This window comes from Eublepharis macularius, chromosome 11 (assembly GCF_028583425.1).
Source record: "Eublepharis macularius isolate TG4126 chromosome 11, MPM_Emac_v1.0, whole genome shotgun sequence".
Lineage (NCBI taxonomy): Eukaryota > Metazoa > Chordata > Lepidosauria > Squamata > Eublepharidae > Eublepharis > Eublepharis macularius.
In genome coordinates, this window is record NC_072800.1 from 31,764,871 (window position 1) to 31,781,672 (window position 16,802).

General features: G+C 39.4%; 1 protein-coding gene across 1 annotated transcript in view; it reads left to right on the forward strand.

Moving 5' to 3' along the window:
- Window positions 1-16,802, forward strand: part of MYRIP (myosin VIIA and Rab interacting protein) — a 216,041-nt gene that overhangs the window by 11,598 nt on the left and 187,641 nt on the right. The window contains exon 2 of the mRNA XM_054991980.1: window positions 8,155-8,305. Coding sequence (XP_054847955.1) covers window positions 8,196-8,305 — 110 coding nt within the window. The 5' untranslated portion in view covers window positions 8,155-8,195. The remainder of the gene's footprint in view (window positions 1-8,154; window positions 8,306-16,802) is intronic.

A 16,802-nucleotide genomic window follows, 5' to 3' on the forward strand; every position in this document is an offset into this window, starting at 1 on the left:
GTTTATGGGACCTCTTGTTCTAACTGCTCTTCCCACCTGGCTCTGTCCTTTCCTCTCGTCTGGAAACACTGTTTTCGGTGTTGACTTTTGCTGGCCAACATCTTCAAGTTGCATTTTGGTTTGATCCAAGGAGGATTTTCATTTTTAGTCATTGTATGCCTCTTCCCTTGCTGAAAAGAAACCTGATTCTGTTTCTGCTATTTTTTGTCCCTCTTCCCCAATTTACAAATAATTAGAACCGCCCCCCCCCCATGTCAGACAGAATCCTACTCAGTCAGAGAATAGCCAGAGTCTTTCTTATAAATATAATTGTGTAGGGAAATTACATAATGTGGCAAAACAGAGATTGTTGCTTGGATTTTTTCTTAGTTTGTAGAATCATTTTTCTCTGTAGAAGTATTATTGAGTTGCTTGCTTTTTGTCTCTCATTTTTCCAGTGTGCATCTGCAATACCTGTCATTAATATATAGGTTGGTACTGAGATGAAGTTGTATGAATAGCATTGCATTAATATTTAACTGTTTAGTTTTCATTCAATTTGACTTTCATATATGAATGGAAAAAGAACAAAATAGAAAACTAGAAAGCATTGACAAAAAGGAGGGCAAACGTGTATTTTGCTTCGTAAAAGTGTGCAGGAGAGTTGCAGTTTAGATAAGATTATAGTGGTGATTGTAAGAGGCAAGTGGTCGATTTTAATTTATTTGTGTGTATAGCAAAAACGGGATGGAAAACTGCAGAAGAGGAGCCTTGGAAGTACTGGAAAAGAAGAAATTGGATAATATAGAAAAAATGAAAATTGATAGCTGAAACTATAAATTCTAAAATTGGATAGTTAACAGGAAAAATACAGTTACAGTGACTTGAAAAATCTATATATATTATTATGTGAAAACAACATGAACAGTAAAGTTAGTGCTACTGGTGCAAAACTGAGAGCGGAAGTGAAAGAAGTAAGGAAGTAAAACTTGGAAGGGAGGAGATTCAGGACTTTATAATAATAATAATAATAACATTCGATTTATATACCGCCCTTCAGGACAACTTAATGCCCACTCAGAGCGGTTTACAAAGTGTTATTATTACCCCACAACAATCACCCTGTGAGGTGGGTGGGGCTAAGAGAGCTCAAGAGAACTGTGACTCGCCCAAGGTCACCCAGCTGGCTTTGTGGAGGAGTGGGGAATCAAACCCGGCTCTCCAGATTAGAGTCCCGTGCTCTTAACCACTACACCAAACTGGCTCTTTGCCTCATACGATGAAATGTAGGCTTGGGAATGCTTCTTCTAGTTACTGCTTTGGGTAGAAATCCAATAGGAGAATGATTCTGACTGTGAGTTGGGAGCACGCTTATTTATTAACTCAATAAAGTTTATATTCCTCTTTTCTCTCTCAGACTATATCTAAGGCTGCTTACTACATAAATAATAAATAACAATAAAACAGTGTCATTAAAAACAGCAGAGTAATTAATCAGTTTTAAAAGCAGAAATAAAGGAGTGGATCATAGATATTCTAAAATCATCACACAAGCAAACACAGCAACCCATTTAGATATACAAGCATTTCAGTTATAGAAGCCAGAGTATAGCAGTATTTAACTTATAAAATGATTTGTGCTTAAATTTAAATAATTGACAGACAAAATTCTTTAATTGTAACCAGTCAAGCCTACAGCATCAACTTTCCCAACAACTATTTCTTTCAGCGATAATTATATCTGGGGAAATTCTGGAGCAAATGCAAGCAGAATAATGAATGTTATCAATTGCTTCACCAGAATAATTTCAAGTATAATATCTAGATCATCATTATAATTTTGATACTTATTTATGAAACAGAATGTTTTTTATGTGTTCATAATTTTCTGAAGGGCTTCCTAATACTACATATTTATATGGCAGTTTTAGTGTGAGAAGTATTTTAAAGCATGTGGGTGGAGCAATCCTAAACAGATGAACTCAGAAGCAAGTCCTATCTTATTCAGTGGGGCTTACTTCCAGGATAGCGTTCTTAGCTCTGCGGCTTCAGTACTCCAGTAGTTCTGTAAGGAAGACCACTGTTGTCTTAATATTGTAGATGATATGGTGCATGAAGTCACGAGATAGTAGCTTGCCAGTGTTTTATAGCTGATAGGTAAGATGTAAATGAATCAAGTTAGAGTACATATCTTATTCTCTTAACCACCATATTGCACAATTGCATGTGATAAGTGAGCTAACGAAAGTGTATGCTGTAATAAAATGATGGATTATATATGTTGTGTCTAGGCTAGGGTCCCCAAGTGGCATAGTTCGATATGAGCTACAAGTTGTCCTCAGTTCTTGCATGTGTGGTTCCAACAGTGCACATGGAGAAAGGAGTTTCCTCTCCTCTACCATTTTCATGACTTGAAGCTGTCTTAGGGATGCAGTTTGTTTATTATTTATTTGCTTCATTTTTACCCCATTTTTATCCCTAATAGGCACCCAAGGTGGATCACATAATTCCCCTTTCCTCCAGTTTATCCTCTTAACAACTCTGTGAGGTAGGCTGGCTGGGAGTCTGTAACTGGCCCAAGGTCACCCTGCAACCTTCCATGGCAACGCAGGGAATTGAGCCTGCGTCTTCCAGATTTTAGTCTGACTCTTTCACCACTACCCCACACTGGCAGTCGTGGTTCACTGGAGAAACCCACATGTTCTCTGTACTTCCTGTTTTTTACATTATATCAGCTAACTTCTGTTTTTAAAAGTTCCATTTAGGCTTACAAACCTTGGCTTGGAAAATTCCTGGAGATTTGGGGGTGGATCATAGGGAATGCAGGGGAGGGACCTCAACAGGATATAATAATCATAGAGCCCACCCTCCAAAGATGTCATTTCCTCAAGGAGAATTGATCTCTGTAGCCTAAAAATCGGCGGTAATTCTGGGAGAACTCAAGGAACCACCTGGAGGTGGCAGTTCTAGTGCCACTTTAAGCCTGATGATGCATACTTAAGCATTGAAAGCTGCACAAGTTCTGTAAACAATCACTGCTGTGTGAGTTCTTCTAACACCACAGAAGCAAAGAGAAGTTGTGATTATAAATTATATTTCCAATGATTAGGAAAAATTCCCATATACAATAGGTAGAATAAAAAGAAAGTCTTCCTTTAATTAGCCATCAGAATCCATTTCAGTTGTCAAAAAAAAAGTCTTGACAAGGCTTGATTTGTTATTTCTTGATTTTACTTCTGTGGTTTGGCACCTGAGATGGCATGTTAGGAATATAATCAAGGATAACACTCGCTAATCCCCTAATTTTTGATCCACTTCAATTAAAATAAAACTTCAAAGTGTTCTTTTCATGCTTATACAGACTCTGAAAAAGTTTTTTAAGGTTCTTGCTCTCCTGATAGTTTACTCTGAGCACCCCCTCCCAAACACTGGAATTTGCTGAACATCTGAAAGGATTATAATACCTTTAATTTTAAACGATATAGTTTTAGACTATTAATAAGCATTTTTGTTATAAACATTATCCTTGGAAGTGTGTAAGGCTGCATGTTTGTTGGCCATTCATTTTTCTTTCACTCTCATAGTTGCCAGCTCCAGGTTGGGAAACACCTGGAGATTTGGAGGGTAAGTAATTCAAAGCCCCAGGGAAATCAAAAAGAGTCCAGTAGCACCTTTAAGACTAACCAACTTTATTGTAGCATAAGCTTTCGAGAATCACAGTTCTCTTCGTCAGATGCATCTGACGAGGAGAACTGTGATTCTCGAAAGCGTATGCTACAATAAAGTTGGTTAGTCTTAAAGGTGCTACTGGACTCTTTTTGATTTTGCTACTACAGACTAACACGGCTAACTCCTCTGCATCTATGACCATGGAAAGCCCCAGGGAGACATTGTTATTGCTTACAAAAAGAGAAAAGATTTCCTATTTTTGGTGAGATGAACAGAATTCTTGGAGTTCATGGTCAGAAAGGGCTTCTGTTTCTTATTGATTGATTGATTGATTGATTGATTTGATTTGATTTATTAGATTTTTAGCCCACCCTCCCCGCAAGCAGGCTCAGGGCGGGTTACAATCATAAATAAATTTCAGTAGATAAAACCAATAAAATACATCTCAGTGCAAACATAGATTGGACCTACAGGAAGTGGCGGCTACTTCTGCTTTTTTGCTTTGAAGAAAATACTTCTTTACATGTAGCTTAATTTTAAAAAAGATATTCTATCTGATGTCTTTCATAAGAACCAAATATCACAGTCCTAATCAGAGTCACACCCTTTTAACTCCATTGAATTCAATGGGCTTAGAAGGGTGTAACTGCTTATGATTATACTGTTAATAAATGAAAAGAATATGGGTAGGATTCTATAAATCCTTTCTGCTAAACTGGATTCCATGACTTAGAAGTCATAAAGTCTTAACTGCTGGCAAAAGAGAAGCCCACACTATAGATTGAATACACTATGTATAAGAAATGTAGGTCCTTCTGCTTGTAATGTTTCTTCTACTGCCATTAATTTTCTAGTGTCATGGGGAAAAGGGATTAAATTCCTTTATTTGCTTTCACCATGCATAATTTTATAATTTTCTTTAAACTAAAAGGTCCTGAAGACTTTAGCTTGCCTCTGCAGAGGTGTCCAACTCCTTGGGTCATTTTGTTTGCCCTTACCTACACTTTTCCCAGCAGTATACAGTTATGTAAAGGCACCATGATACTTACCATTTTATTTTAATCATCTTCCCTTATAATCTCTAGCATGGAATTTACTGTTTTCACTGCCATTGTGCAACAAGTTGATGTTTTCATTGAATTATTCACCATGACCTCAAGATTTTTCTTCTGGCAATCAGTACTAGTTGAGTGAGCTGTTTTGTTTTTTGTGCTCATGTCACACTTACTTACCTTGATCTTCATTTTCCATTTCTTTGTCCTTTTACCTAATTTGCAGAAATCCTTTAGGAGCTCATTGCAGCCCGCTTGGTTTTCCATCATTCTGAATAATTTGGTGTCATTCACAAGCTTGGCCAACCGATATCTGACTCCAGATAATTTATTGGCAAGATAGATAGCACCAGGTCCCAGTATAAATGGTTGAGGTCCCGCTGCATTTTTCTCTTTCAAATCTTGTTTTTTGTCTACCTTTTGCTCCTTGTTCTTTGACAAGGTACTCGTCCAAAGGAGGACAGATTCTCTTATCCCATGACTGCCATTTACTCAGGCGTCTTGGGTAGCGGGCTTTATTGAAAGTTTTTTGGAATGTAAGTCTGTGTCTACCAAAACTCTTCTGTCCACATGCAGCTTAAGACTCTTAAATTTATTCATTTATTTAATATATATGTGTTCACTGTTTTCTTGTCAACCTTAGACTCAAGGGTAACAACAATAAATGTATTAAAATAACATTAAAATAGCTAGTGTAAAAACACTTCTCTTGTGCCCAGGCTCAAACTGTTCCAAAAGCTCACCAGAATTATTCTATTTTTATCGTTTTGTTGGGAAAAAGAAGGGAAGAAGTCCCCCTGACCTGTTCCCAGAGACTAATCCACTAATATGGAGCAACTACTGAAAATAGCCCAATCTGAGGCCATTTCCAAATGTTCTTTAAACAAAAGAAGCACAAACAATATACCTTGCTAGGAAGACTGAAACAGAGAGAGGCAGTCCCTCAGCTATGGGCTCCAGGTCATGAAGAGTTTTAAAGCACCTTGAATTGGTTCCATAAACAAATATGCTATTAGTGAAAAAAAAACTCACAATAGAAGTAATATGTTCCCAGCGGCTAGCCCCTGATAACAAAAGGGCTGCTGCATTTTGCGCAATCTGATCTTTTGGGATCATCTTCAAGGGTAGTCTCATGTAGAGCATTTTACAGTAATTTGGTCTCAAGGTTACTGAAGCATGAATCAGTATTGTCAGATTGGACATCTGCAAATAGGGAGTCAAGTGATGCTTGAAGAAAGAAGTTTTCTCTGTCATAGCCAGCAGCAGAAGACCAGAATCTGAGGTTTGAGTTCTTAATAGAGACTTCTACTTAAAGCTGCACTCCATGGATGGCAGAACCATCCCATTTAATGCAGTAGCCCGACCAGCACCAACATTTCTATGATAATTTAAAAACCTGGAGAAAAGCATAGCCTTGTTAATGAACAAGGTTCTGTTTGTTGCTTTCTCTCTTAAGCGGTTCTCTGTAGGAGTCCTGCCATGAATCGATTTCATGTGACCACTTCAGTAGGCAATCTTTTGGAAGTGTGGCTGTTTTTGTTAAATAGTGCATCCCCCCCCCCCCCCCGGGCTGGTCTGCTACTTATCTTGTTTGCTAAATTCCTTATGTAATCTGAGATTTAATAGAGAAGCTATAATATTTTCTTGAATCTTAAATGTTACATGTTACTGAGACAATGATGAAAACCCATTTGCACAAGATTTTGCACATAAAAATAGGCAGTGCTTTTTTCCTGTTAAGTTTATGAAAGGTAACTTTGATACTATACACACATTGATATTATACACATGCTGTTAGGATTTAACCAGCTGCTTATAGTGCTCCCAGGTGCTGGCTTTTAGAGGGGTGGGGAGAGGTCAGAAGTACCATTGGCTTTTGTCATTACCCATTAGTTGCTGCATCACTACTTACCTTGTTAGTTCATTTGAAGTAGTAGAGATCAACAACTGGGGATCATGTAGTTCCGTTTGAACTGTGGGAGTCTCAGCTTAGTGCAGTTGTCTTGTAGGCATCTGGTGAATGGCAGGGGTGGCAAGAAACCCTGACCTAACCAGTAATTGTCAAGGGGCAGTGGAGGATGAGGGCAGTCGGGGCTATGAAAGCACATGGTGGCTGGGGTCAGCAGTTTCCATATCACCAGTCAGCACCTCCACCAAGGGCTGCTAGTTATTCAGCAGCCACTAGTTTATTTATTTAGATATGTATACCTTGCTTTTCTTCCTAATGCAGACCCAAAGTAGCTCTTCCCTCCTCCATTTTGTCTTTACAACAACCACTTTGGCTATGCTGAGGGGGGGCGGTCCTTGGGAATGAATCTAGGGTGATTCAGGGGGAAATAGAACTGAAAGTTTAATATTCACTGCTGCATTACCACACTCTTGAAAAAGATCCTCTCGAAACAGGACTATAGCTAGCAGCTTGTAGAACATTTTTTGGTGTATTAAGGACTGTATCTATGGACTTGGCAAGCTGCTTCCAGGAGGCTGCTTTGGAGTGTACTTTCTGAATTTGCGGGTCACCCATTGAATGGTTGAGCTTCATCTGAAACAAGAAAGCAACAAGAAAGCTGTTGAAACACAAAGGCACTTACCTGTATGGACTTACCTGATCTTTAAGAGCCACCTGTTAGCATTGCAAGCACTTCCAGTTGAAGGTTTACAGCACAGTAAAAAGTTAAAGTGGGGTATACCATCCCTTTGAATATACTACATACTGTTTACATGAACGATATTAAGTCGTCTAGTGAAATACAGATTTGGATGTGAATTCTATTTGTATAAAGAATCATTGAATTATAAAAGGTTGTTTACATTGTATGTGTGTGTGTGTGTGTATATATATATATATATATATATATATACACACACACACACTATTTATTACTGTATTTATCAATTAGATAGCACCTTGTACTTTGTGGATTAATGAATGAATATTGTGGTTAAAAATTTAATTGGCACAGTACTTTAATTTACATTAATTGTACTTGCTTCTTGGAAGGTCTTTTGATCGTTGCTAGTTCTACCATTCCATGGTGCCCTTTGGTTTTGTCAGTGCCCCTGCAGAAAATGGCAGCTTTGGAGGGTGGACTCTATGGCATTATATCCTGTTGAGATCCCTCCTTGCATTCCCCAGGCTTCACCTCCAAATCTCCAGGAATTTCCTAACCCCAGAGCAGGCAACATTATTCTCGTCTGACACTCTGACTGCTGTGAACACTGCCCATATGTTGTACCATGCTAAATGAACTTCCCTTTTTCTTTACAACGACCTCCCAATATTTTCTGGTAGGGGTTGCTTTGTGGATCAAAGGGTGCAGCAGCCCTGCTCAAACCATTTAGTTCTGAGAAAGCAAAGAATATATTTTCTTTTAAAAGATGCATTTTCTTTTTTTAGTAATTAAGTTCTTATTTAGGTTCACATTCTGCATTTTGTTCCTTTTGGTGGTTTTAGGTACTATTTTTTAACTGGCTGCTCCAAAGATAGAAAAAACCATGGGGAGGAAGCTGGACCTATCTGGCTTGACTGACGATGAAGCTGAGCATGTCCTTCAGGTAGTTCAGCGAGATTTCACCCTCCGCAAAAAAGAAGAAGATAGACTGAGGTAAGACTGTTATGCCTGACAATGGAATGTAGATAAGAAAGCTGTTAATTCAGTGTGTTGTATTGTATACCACTGTGACTCAAGAGTATGAACTAATTGTTGGCATTTTTATTGATTTTTTTTTAAAAACATATTTTGAAAGAAACCCACAGCATGGTGCTGAGTAAATTTCATTGATCTGTTTTTAAGAGTATAATATTTTATAGTACTGTTTAACTCAGTCGTCGTGATTGAGTTCAGGGCTGGTTCAAGATATTTTGTCATTCCAAGCATGATATTTTGCCACCACTCCTTTCCCTGGTAAGTTTCTGAACAGCACAACATGAGTTTATGGAAAATAACTTAAGTGTTGTGTGGGATATTTTTTTCTTTTATTTTAAGGCACTTTAACATTAAATATATAATTCATTTCAAGGGATTATAGCTCTATGCTAGAATGCATTTTAATGGGTGTTGCAATTGCTCTCCTCTTTTGAAGTACCCCCAAATTCCTTTGTGTTTATAAAGAACAACAGATGTATTGTAGAATAAATAATTGCTGAATTATAATTGGTCATTAAATTTGATTGTATTAAGCAGAAGCAGAAACAATGCATTTCTCACCCACTGCAAGTGTTTAAATAGCTATATGTTCTGTTCTGCTAAAGATGAAACTTTGCTCTAGTGGAAAAGGTGTGTTCTACTGGAAGAAGGCTTTGCCGTTAGCAGAGCAGAACTTTTGGATCCAGCCTTTTGTTGTCGCCAATTATAGCTGTTGTCAGGGCTTTTTTTCTGGGAAAAGAGGTGGTGGAACTCAGTGGGTTGCCCTCAGAGAAAATGGTCACATGGCTGGTGGCCCCGCCCCCTGATCTCCAGACAGAGGGGAGTTGAGATTGCTCTCCACGCCGCTGAGCCATGTGACCATTTTCAAGAGGTTGCAGAACTCTGTTCCACCACATTCCAGCTGAAAAAAAGCCCTGGCTGTTGTGAATGGTCACATTGTGTTCATTGTACTTTTTTGTGCATTCTTTCCTCACACGTTCTTCTAGGAGGTGTAGAGTACATGGGCTCCTCCATCTTCCTGTAACTCCACCTCACCCAACTCTATGATGCATAGTAAATGGCACATGCTAGTGTGTATTCATCTTCTAATATGGTCTGTGCCACCAATATCCAGTCTATTGCCCCACAGCAGCAGCTATACAGGGGCCCTTCAACATTCTGGAAAACCTCCAGTTTAGTATTGATAGGAATTAGGGAAGGGCAGCAGGGTTCCATGGCAGAGAGAATGACTTCAAGCCACAACAGTTTCTCATTTTAGATACTAAACACTGCGCTGACATTTAAGCAATTGTTTGCTGTAGTAAAACTTTGCTGGCCTGTAAGAAAAGCTAGGGAGCTCACAGAAATATTGCAGAGGAGGGGTAGAAAAAAAAGAGAAAACAAGCACAGAATAAAAAGACACAAAATTAAGGTTTGATAGTTTGCACACTTTCTGGCAAGTAAGACCAACTCAACTCAGTGGATAGGTTGAGGCTGTGGTTGCTTGCATGTGACCCTAAGAACTGTTACGTTTAGTGGTTTTATCTATTGACCTTTAGTCTGGCTCTGGTGATTCTATGGCTTTGAAGATGAGAATAGATACTCTTTTTGATGTTAGGTCGAGCCCTCTTAAGAGATCTGTCTCTTGCAGAAAAAATAGAGTTCCAGTTGTTTGTTTACATTTACTTGTCTCTTTCTGTACTGACCATACAAAATAATAATGTAAATGCCACCTTGTTTTGAGTACTGAAGACTATCATTTAAAAAAAAGAGAAAAGAATTACTGTTAAGATTGGTATGCTTGTAAATTAACCCTTTGATTGACTGAGCGCTATTTGAATGGAAGTCAAGAATACCAGTGTATGAGTGGCAGTTTCTTTTTCATTTCATTATGGCATCATTATATTTGCAAGGAAGAAAGCAAAAGCTGCTTGCCCTATAGTCCTTAGTTGGTGGGGACAGCCCTAGAAGCATAGCAAAGCTTTTACGACTAGTCAGCTGCTGTAATTTGAAGCATTTCCATACTCCAAAGAATTGGCCTAGTTACTCTAACTTTTAAACTGGTCCCTTTAATATCAGTTTGATTTGCAAGCAATTATCAGGGGATATTGTTTAACTTCTTGCTATAAAAGTTTCAAATGCCCATTTCCTATCATTAAACCTCTATTAAAGGAATGGCACTTTCCTCCCATCTTCAGCTGGCAATCTTATCCTTACTCAGCACAACTACATTTAAAAGCTGACTTTCGTACTTTAATAGCTGGTGTTACTTTTATTATTTTTTTAAAGTGGAGATTGTAACTGACCCTGGTGTTCAAGGATAATAGCAAGAGAAAAAATGTTCTGTGATATGTTCTCATTTATAGAAACTTTGGCTAGTATTATTAAAAGTTTATTAAAGAAGTAACGAGTTATCAGTTAATTTCAGGGTTTCATAATATCTATTAACTTTTTTATGATTAAAAATTAGTCAGTTTCATTCTGATGCTAAAGTATTATCTTTGTTCTCGTAAAACGAATGCTTTAAAAGGACTTAAGCAATATTTGACTCATCGATGGACTAATATTTTTTAACTGGTCACGTGATTGAACAAGGGTCTCAGCTGCTCTTGTTGAGATATGGATTTGCAGGTACAATATCTTATGCACATTTTCACCTCTTTGTGATCTTATCCTTGAAAAATATGGGTGCATGGAGTGATTCACTTATGCTGTTTTTTTCCATTGAGCCGTTTTTACTCCCTTTCATGTCCAGCTGGAATATAATAGATACCAAATCTTTAGAGAGTTCCAATGCCTTGCAGAGTTGAGACTGCATGATTGCATTGTGACCCTAAAATGTTACCATACAGTCTTTGTAAAAATGTGGCTGTACCAATGCATGATTAGTTTAATACCCATGTGATTTAGCACTGAGAATAAAATCGGAGTATGTAGGTGTGAAGGTTGGGGCTTTAAAAGAGGTGGTATACTGTGTTTAACCACACTGGTCTCTACCGCAGCCTCCACCTGACGGGGCCTAAGTGGCTTCTGAAAGCAGGAGATGTGAGGCTTGAAGTAAGGTAGTAAAACCTTACTGTAGTAAAACTCAGGTGAGGCTTGAAGTAAGTGTGTGTGTGTGTGTGTGTGTGTTAATGACTGCTCTTAACTTTCTTGGATGGAATAAGGTTGTTCATTAAAGAATCTTGAAATGATACACAGGTAAAAAACAGCATTTGATGGACTCACAAAGTTACAACGCTTGAGTTAACAAATTAGGAGCGTAGAGAGCTGTTATCAGCCAAGCTCTGATTCCTGAGACGAATGCTTGGCCTTTCTGCAGCCATAGGTATCTCGTAGTATAAGCGTGAGTTCCTTCTGGAAATTCTGGTAACTTATCCTGCTACCCCTGAAAACCAAACTGTGAGACAGTACAGTCTAGTCTTTCAAGTGTTCACTGAAATTAGCCTGCTTTCTCTCAAAAGCCAGGCTTTTGAGACATACCAAGTCTCCTGAAAAGGAACTCTTGCTGCCCACTACTTTGAAGGCACATGCCCTATCTGACAAGATTTGCAGTTCTAGCCTGCTTGCTGTCAAATGAGGCCTTGAGACAGGATCCCTCTAGTCTTACTCACTGAAGGCTCAGACTCCTATCTGACAGTTGACAGTATAACAGGTTGCTCTCTCTCACTCTCCCACCCATCTGTCTCCTTCAGTCATGCATGGGCTGTGGTTGGCTGTTACATGCACTGCGCACACTCCAAACAGGCATACAGAGAATTGGTGACTGACAGAAAGGGGCAGGACCTTTGTCCATCTGTCACGGTAGTCACTTGCAGTTTATGAATCCCTTTTGTAAAATGTTTTGAAAACAACACTTTTCTCTTTGGCTGAATGTATGAATTTTCCAAAGAATGAAAAAAAAATACTGCCTTATTGTTCGCCTACAGAAGGAAGGCTGTAGCATTTTATTATTTTGGAGAAAGGAGCATATTTCTCATTGCATGTAAAATGCTAAATCCCTTTATAGCCTTTCATAAATTATTTCTAAAATAGTGTGAGAGTAGTGAGATTAAAAGAAATTGGTTAAAATCATGCAATTATTTGTTTCGATGAAGAAGCTTGTTAAATTTCCCATCAGCAGCATGGTATATGGTAGGGGATTTTTGATGGTGCTTGGGTTTTTTTATAAGGTAGTGGGTGAAGGGAGGGATAGAATATACATGGTGCATGAGAACTAGAGTGGGTCAGCAGCTTAAATGTGAAGCTTAGAGCAAGGAAACCTGACCAACTTTGGAACCTTATGCCAAAACCTACTGTGTGGGGTCATGGGACCCTCCGGTCCTGGACCAGTCCCCCACCCCCAAGGAGGAAGGGGGGGAGAATATGCCAGCCCGGCCAGCCTTACACTGTAAGGCTTAGCCAGGTCCATCCTTAGCTGCACTGGACCAGTAAGCCTGGGCACATCCTCTGCTGAGTGGGGCGAGGCTGGGCCAAGCCTACCCTTCACTACACCAGGTAGGGTGAGGCTGGATGCATCCCATGCTGGATGGGGCAAAGCTTGCCGAGCCTCTTCCTTGCTGGTTGATCCTATGCAGAGCTTGTTCCTTGCCAGATGAGAAAACCTAGGTACGGCAAGGCTGTGCCAATCCTGTCCCTTTCTGGGTGAGTAAGCCAAGGCTAGGAGCATCCCTCAACAGGTGGGACAAGGCCAAGCCTATCCTTCACCCTGCCAGATGAGTGAGTCCTAGCATCCCTTACCTTGTAGGCAAAGCTGGGTATATCCCTCACCACAATGAGTAGGGCAAGACTTGGGCAAGTGTGCCCTTTGCTGCACCTGGTGAAGTGATACCACCGGATGGAGTGATCCCAGATCAGGTGCCTCTTTCTCCATGTCTCATGGGACAATGGCTGATGGCCCTGGTGGTCGTGGGTGTCTCCCAGCAGGGCCATCTTCCCCCAGGGCTTTTTGTGGTGGTGTTGATGGCTAATCTGCCCCTGTGCTGGGTAATGGTGAAAGTAAAAGGGAGCATATATGCAACTCTGGACTACCTGGGTGGGTGAAAACGTAATAAATCTTATTAGTTTTAATTGAATGGTTGAGCTTTTAGTAGATCTGAACATTTGTATGATTAGGAACTGTGAAATGTTATGTTGGACAGTGGCAAATATTTTCCATTGATGTGAGTTTGTAAATTTCCTTATATACTCACTGTATAATTTTGGAAGAGTGATCACTGTTGATAAAGAAATAAGCAGTGCAGGGTAATGGAAATATATGTACTAGATGGTTACAAATATACCTGATCAGGATTAAAGTATATGCTGTAGAATTTTATATTAAATCCCTCTATAGAATATTAGAATTAGAGCATTTCTGTGTGACTATTCATCAAATAATCCCTTTTTGTTAATTTAGGAATTAAGAATGGCAAGAACCACATTTTTGGCACCTTCTTTACCCCCCCCCCCCAAGTTCTTCATGGGCATGTATTGTGAAAAAAAAAGAATCAAAGAAGGTTTTGTGTATGTGTTATCCTTGAAAGTAATACATTCTAAGCACCAACTGTACATGTAAAACATTTAAAGTTCTTCAAGTAGATAGGAGGGGACAAAATACATTTGACTGATTTTATTATTTTATTTACTTCCTTTAAATTCTGCTTTTCTCTCCAGTGGAGACCCAAAGCATTCTCCTCTCCTCTCCAAAACTACACTGTGAGGTAGGTTAGTTTGAGTGTGTGTGACTAGTCCAAGGATACACAGCAAGCTTCCATGGGTCTGCTAGATCCTAGTTGGACATTTTAACCACTACATCACACTGGCTTTTATGCAACATAAGGTTTTCATCCCTCAAAATCCCAGTTCTTGTAATCCTGACAAGATGGAAGCAATACTAGTGAGCGGAAGGCCTGACCCACGGCTTAAAGTGTCATCCCTTCTGGATGGAATTGTGTGGCCTTCGAAGGAACATGCCTGGTTTGGGAGTTACTTTTAGACCCAAGCCTACTGCTGGATAAGCAGGTGGCAGCTGTGGGCAGGAAGGCATTTTTTTAGCTTTGACTGATTAGCCAGCTGCGGCCTTTCCTGCTCAAAAAAGATCTGGCCATTGTGGTGTATGCCCTGGTTACATCTAGATTAGATTACTGCAGTGAACTTTGCATGGGGCTGCCCTTGAAAATTGTTCAGAAATTTCAGTTGATTCAGAAAACTGCTGCAAGGATGTTGATTGGAATGGGTCATATAAGAACCATATTACCCTGATTGTGGCCCATCTACCCTGGCTCTCAATCTGTTGAGGGGCACAATTCAAGGTGCTGGTGTTGACCTCTAAAGCTCTAAATGTTTTTGGACCAGCATACCTGAAGGACTACCTACTCCCTTATGAACCTCCCAGACTGCTATGGTCATCTTCTAACAGCCCTGCCTCAGATAATCCCAGGATGAGGCCCTTCAGGTGGCCATACAGAAGAGAGGTTCTTGTTCATGGCACCAAAACTTGAAACTCTCTTCCCAGAGAGACTTCCATCTTTCCTTATGTTGCTGTCTTCCGCCAGTCAGTAAAGAATTTTTTGTTTCTTTTGGCATTCCCTCAGTGATCCCTCCTTCCTGCTCTTATCTTTTAATTATTTTTTAGATTTTTGTGTGTTTTTGTAGCTTGTATTTTAGCATGGTTTTATAGCGCTTATTGTGTTGCTCTTAATCTGTTGGCTTCCTTGGTGACCCTGATGAAGGCAGAAAGTGGGGTATAAATGTTGTAAATAAAAATATAGATTAGGAAACAAAAGCAATGAAATGGCCTCCCCACATAGTAAAGCAGACTGTAGCTTAACTGGTTTGCTTTGTTTTGTACTTCAGGAGCAAATATTGTCTTGTACTGGATTACTGTCCAGCATCTAACATGCCACTACTGCTTATTGAAAATTAAATAGTAGTTAAATGTTTTCTATTTCAATTGACAAAACCTGTTTACAGAGCACAATCAATAGCTCTTTAATTTTAAACCACTGGTAAGTATTTGCTCTGCCACATTTTTTTCAAATAATGCAAAACCATTACAAAATCATCAATCTAAACTGGCAAAGAACATCTGTCATTGGCCTGCCTGTTGGTAATTGTGTTTGGTTAGTGGTTTACAACTGTGTCAAAAGAACAAAGCTTATTTTTGTAATAAAAATCCCTTTAGGGCTGTTCTGGCAGTTGCACGTAGTAGATGCTAACTTGGAAAAATTCTTTGACAGATTAGTAGTGATAATGACTGTTTCAGCTATTTGTAAGATCCCTGGAAGAGTGCTTGGGATATTGTCAACAGATCTGGAATATGCTTATTGAAATCTGTACTTATTGTTGTTAATCAATGTGGTATTTGACTTTGGAATTTAGATAGTGCATTTATACCATCAGTGAACTGACAGTTCCTCATATAATACTACAAGTGTTTCCTTGAAATTCTCCTGGTGGAAGTATTCCTCTGGCTCTGTGGTTGCAAAAGTGAGTCACTTGATAACATATATAAAACTCTTAGAGGCAGGTGGGTTTAATGGTTTTCAAAAAGTCTAGGTAAAAATGAGCTGTGCTCTCATAGTTTCATTTGGTAATCTAAACAGTGAGTTAACATTATGAATGTATTAACATCTTGGCGTTGGAGGGCAGGAAATGTTGATTTATACTTGAGCATCATAATTTAGTGCATAAATGTAGACCCAACAGTTAAGTAATGCATAAGGGTGTTCTCACAGAAACAACTCTCACTTTATTTAACTGCATTCTGGCACTAGTTTCTTGTTTGTTGATTATTTCTCCCCATTGTTTTCAAAGTAACAGGATAAGATGTATTGTCGAAGGCTTTCACGGCCGGAGAACGATGGTTGTTGTGGGTTTTCCGGGCTGTATTGCTGTGGTCTTGGCATTGTAGTTCCTGACGTTTCGCCAGCAGCTGTGGCTGTCATCTTCAGAGGTGTAGCACCAAAAGACAGAGATCTCTCAGTGTCACAGTGTGGAAAAGATGTTGGCAGGTCATTTATATCTACTTAGGAGGGGTGAGGTTGAGCTGAGTCATCCTGTAAGAGTTTCCCAGGGTGTGGAATGCTAATGGCGGGAGGCTTCACTGTATCCTGAGGAGGTTCTTTTGCATATGGATTGGTGCTTGATGTGCTAATCTTCTCTGCAGGGCTATTGTTGGGTATAGAGTGTTTTGTTTGCCTGGTGTTTTTCAGAACTGGAAACCATGCTCTGTTCATTCTTAAGGTTTCTTCTTTCCTGTTGAAGTTTTGCTTATGCTTGTGAATTTCAATGGCTTCCCTGTGCAGTCTGACGAAGTAGTTGGAAGTGTTGTCCAGTATTTTGGTGTCCTGGAATAAGATACTGTGCCCTGTTTGAGTTAGGCTATGTTCAGCCACTGCTGATTTTTCAGGTTGTCCAGGATAACAGGATAAGGCTCTGCCCCTGCTTTTGCAGAAATCTTACTGTTTTTCAGTAAGTCTGTTTCCTGTGTTAT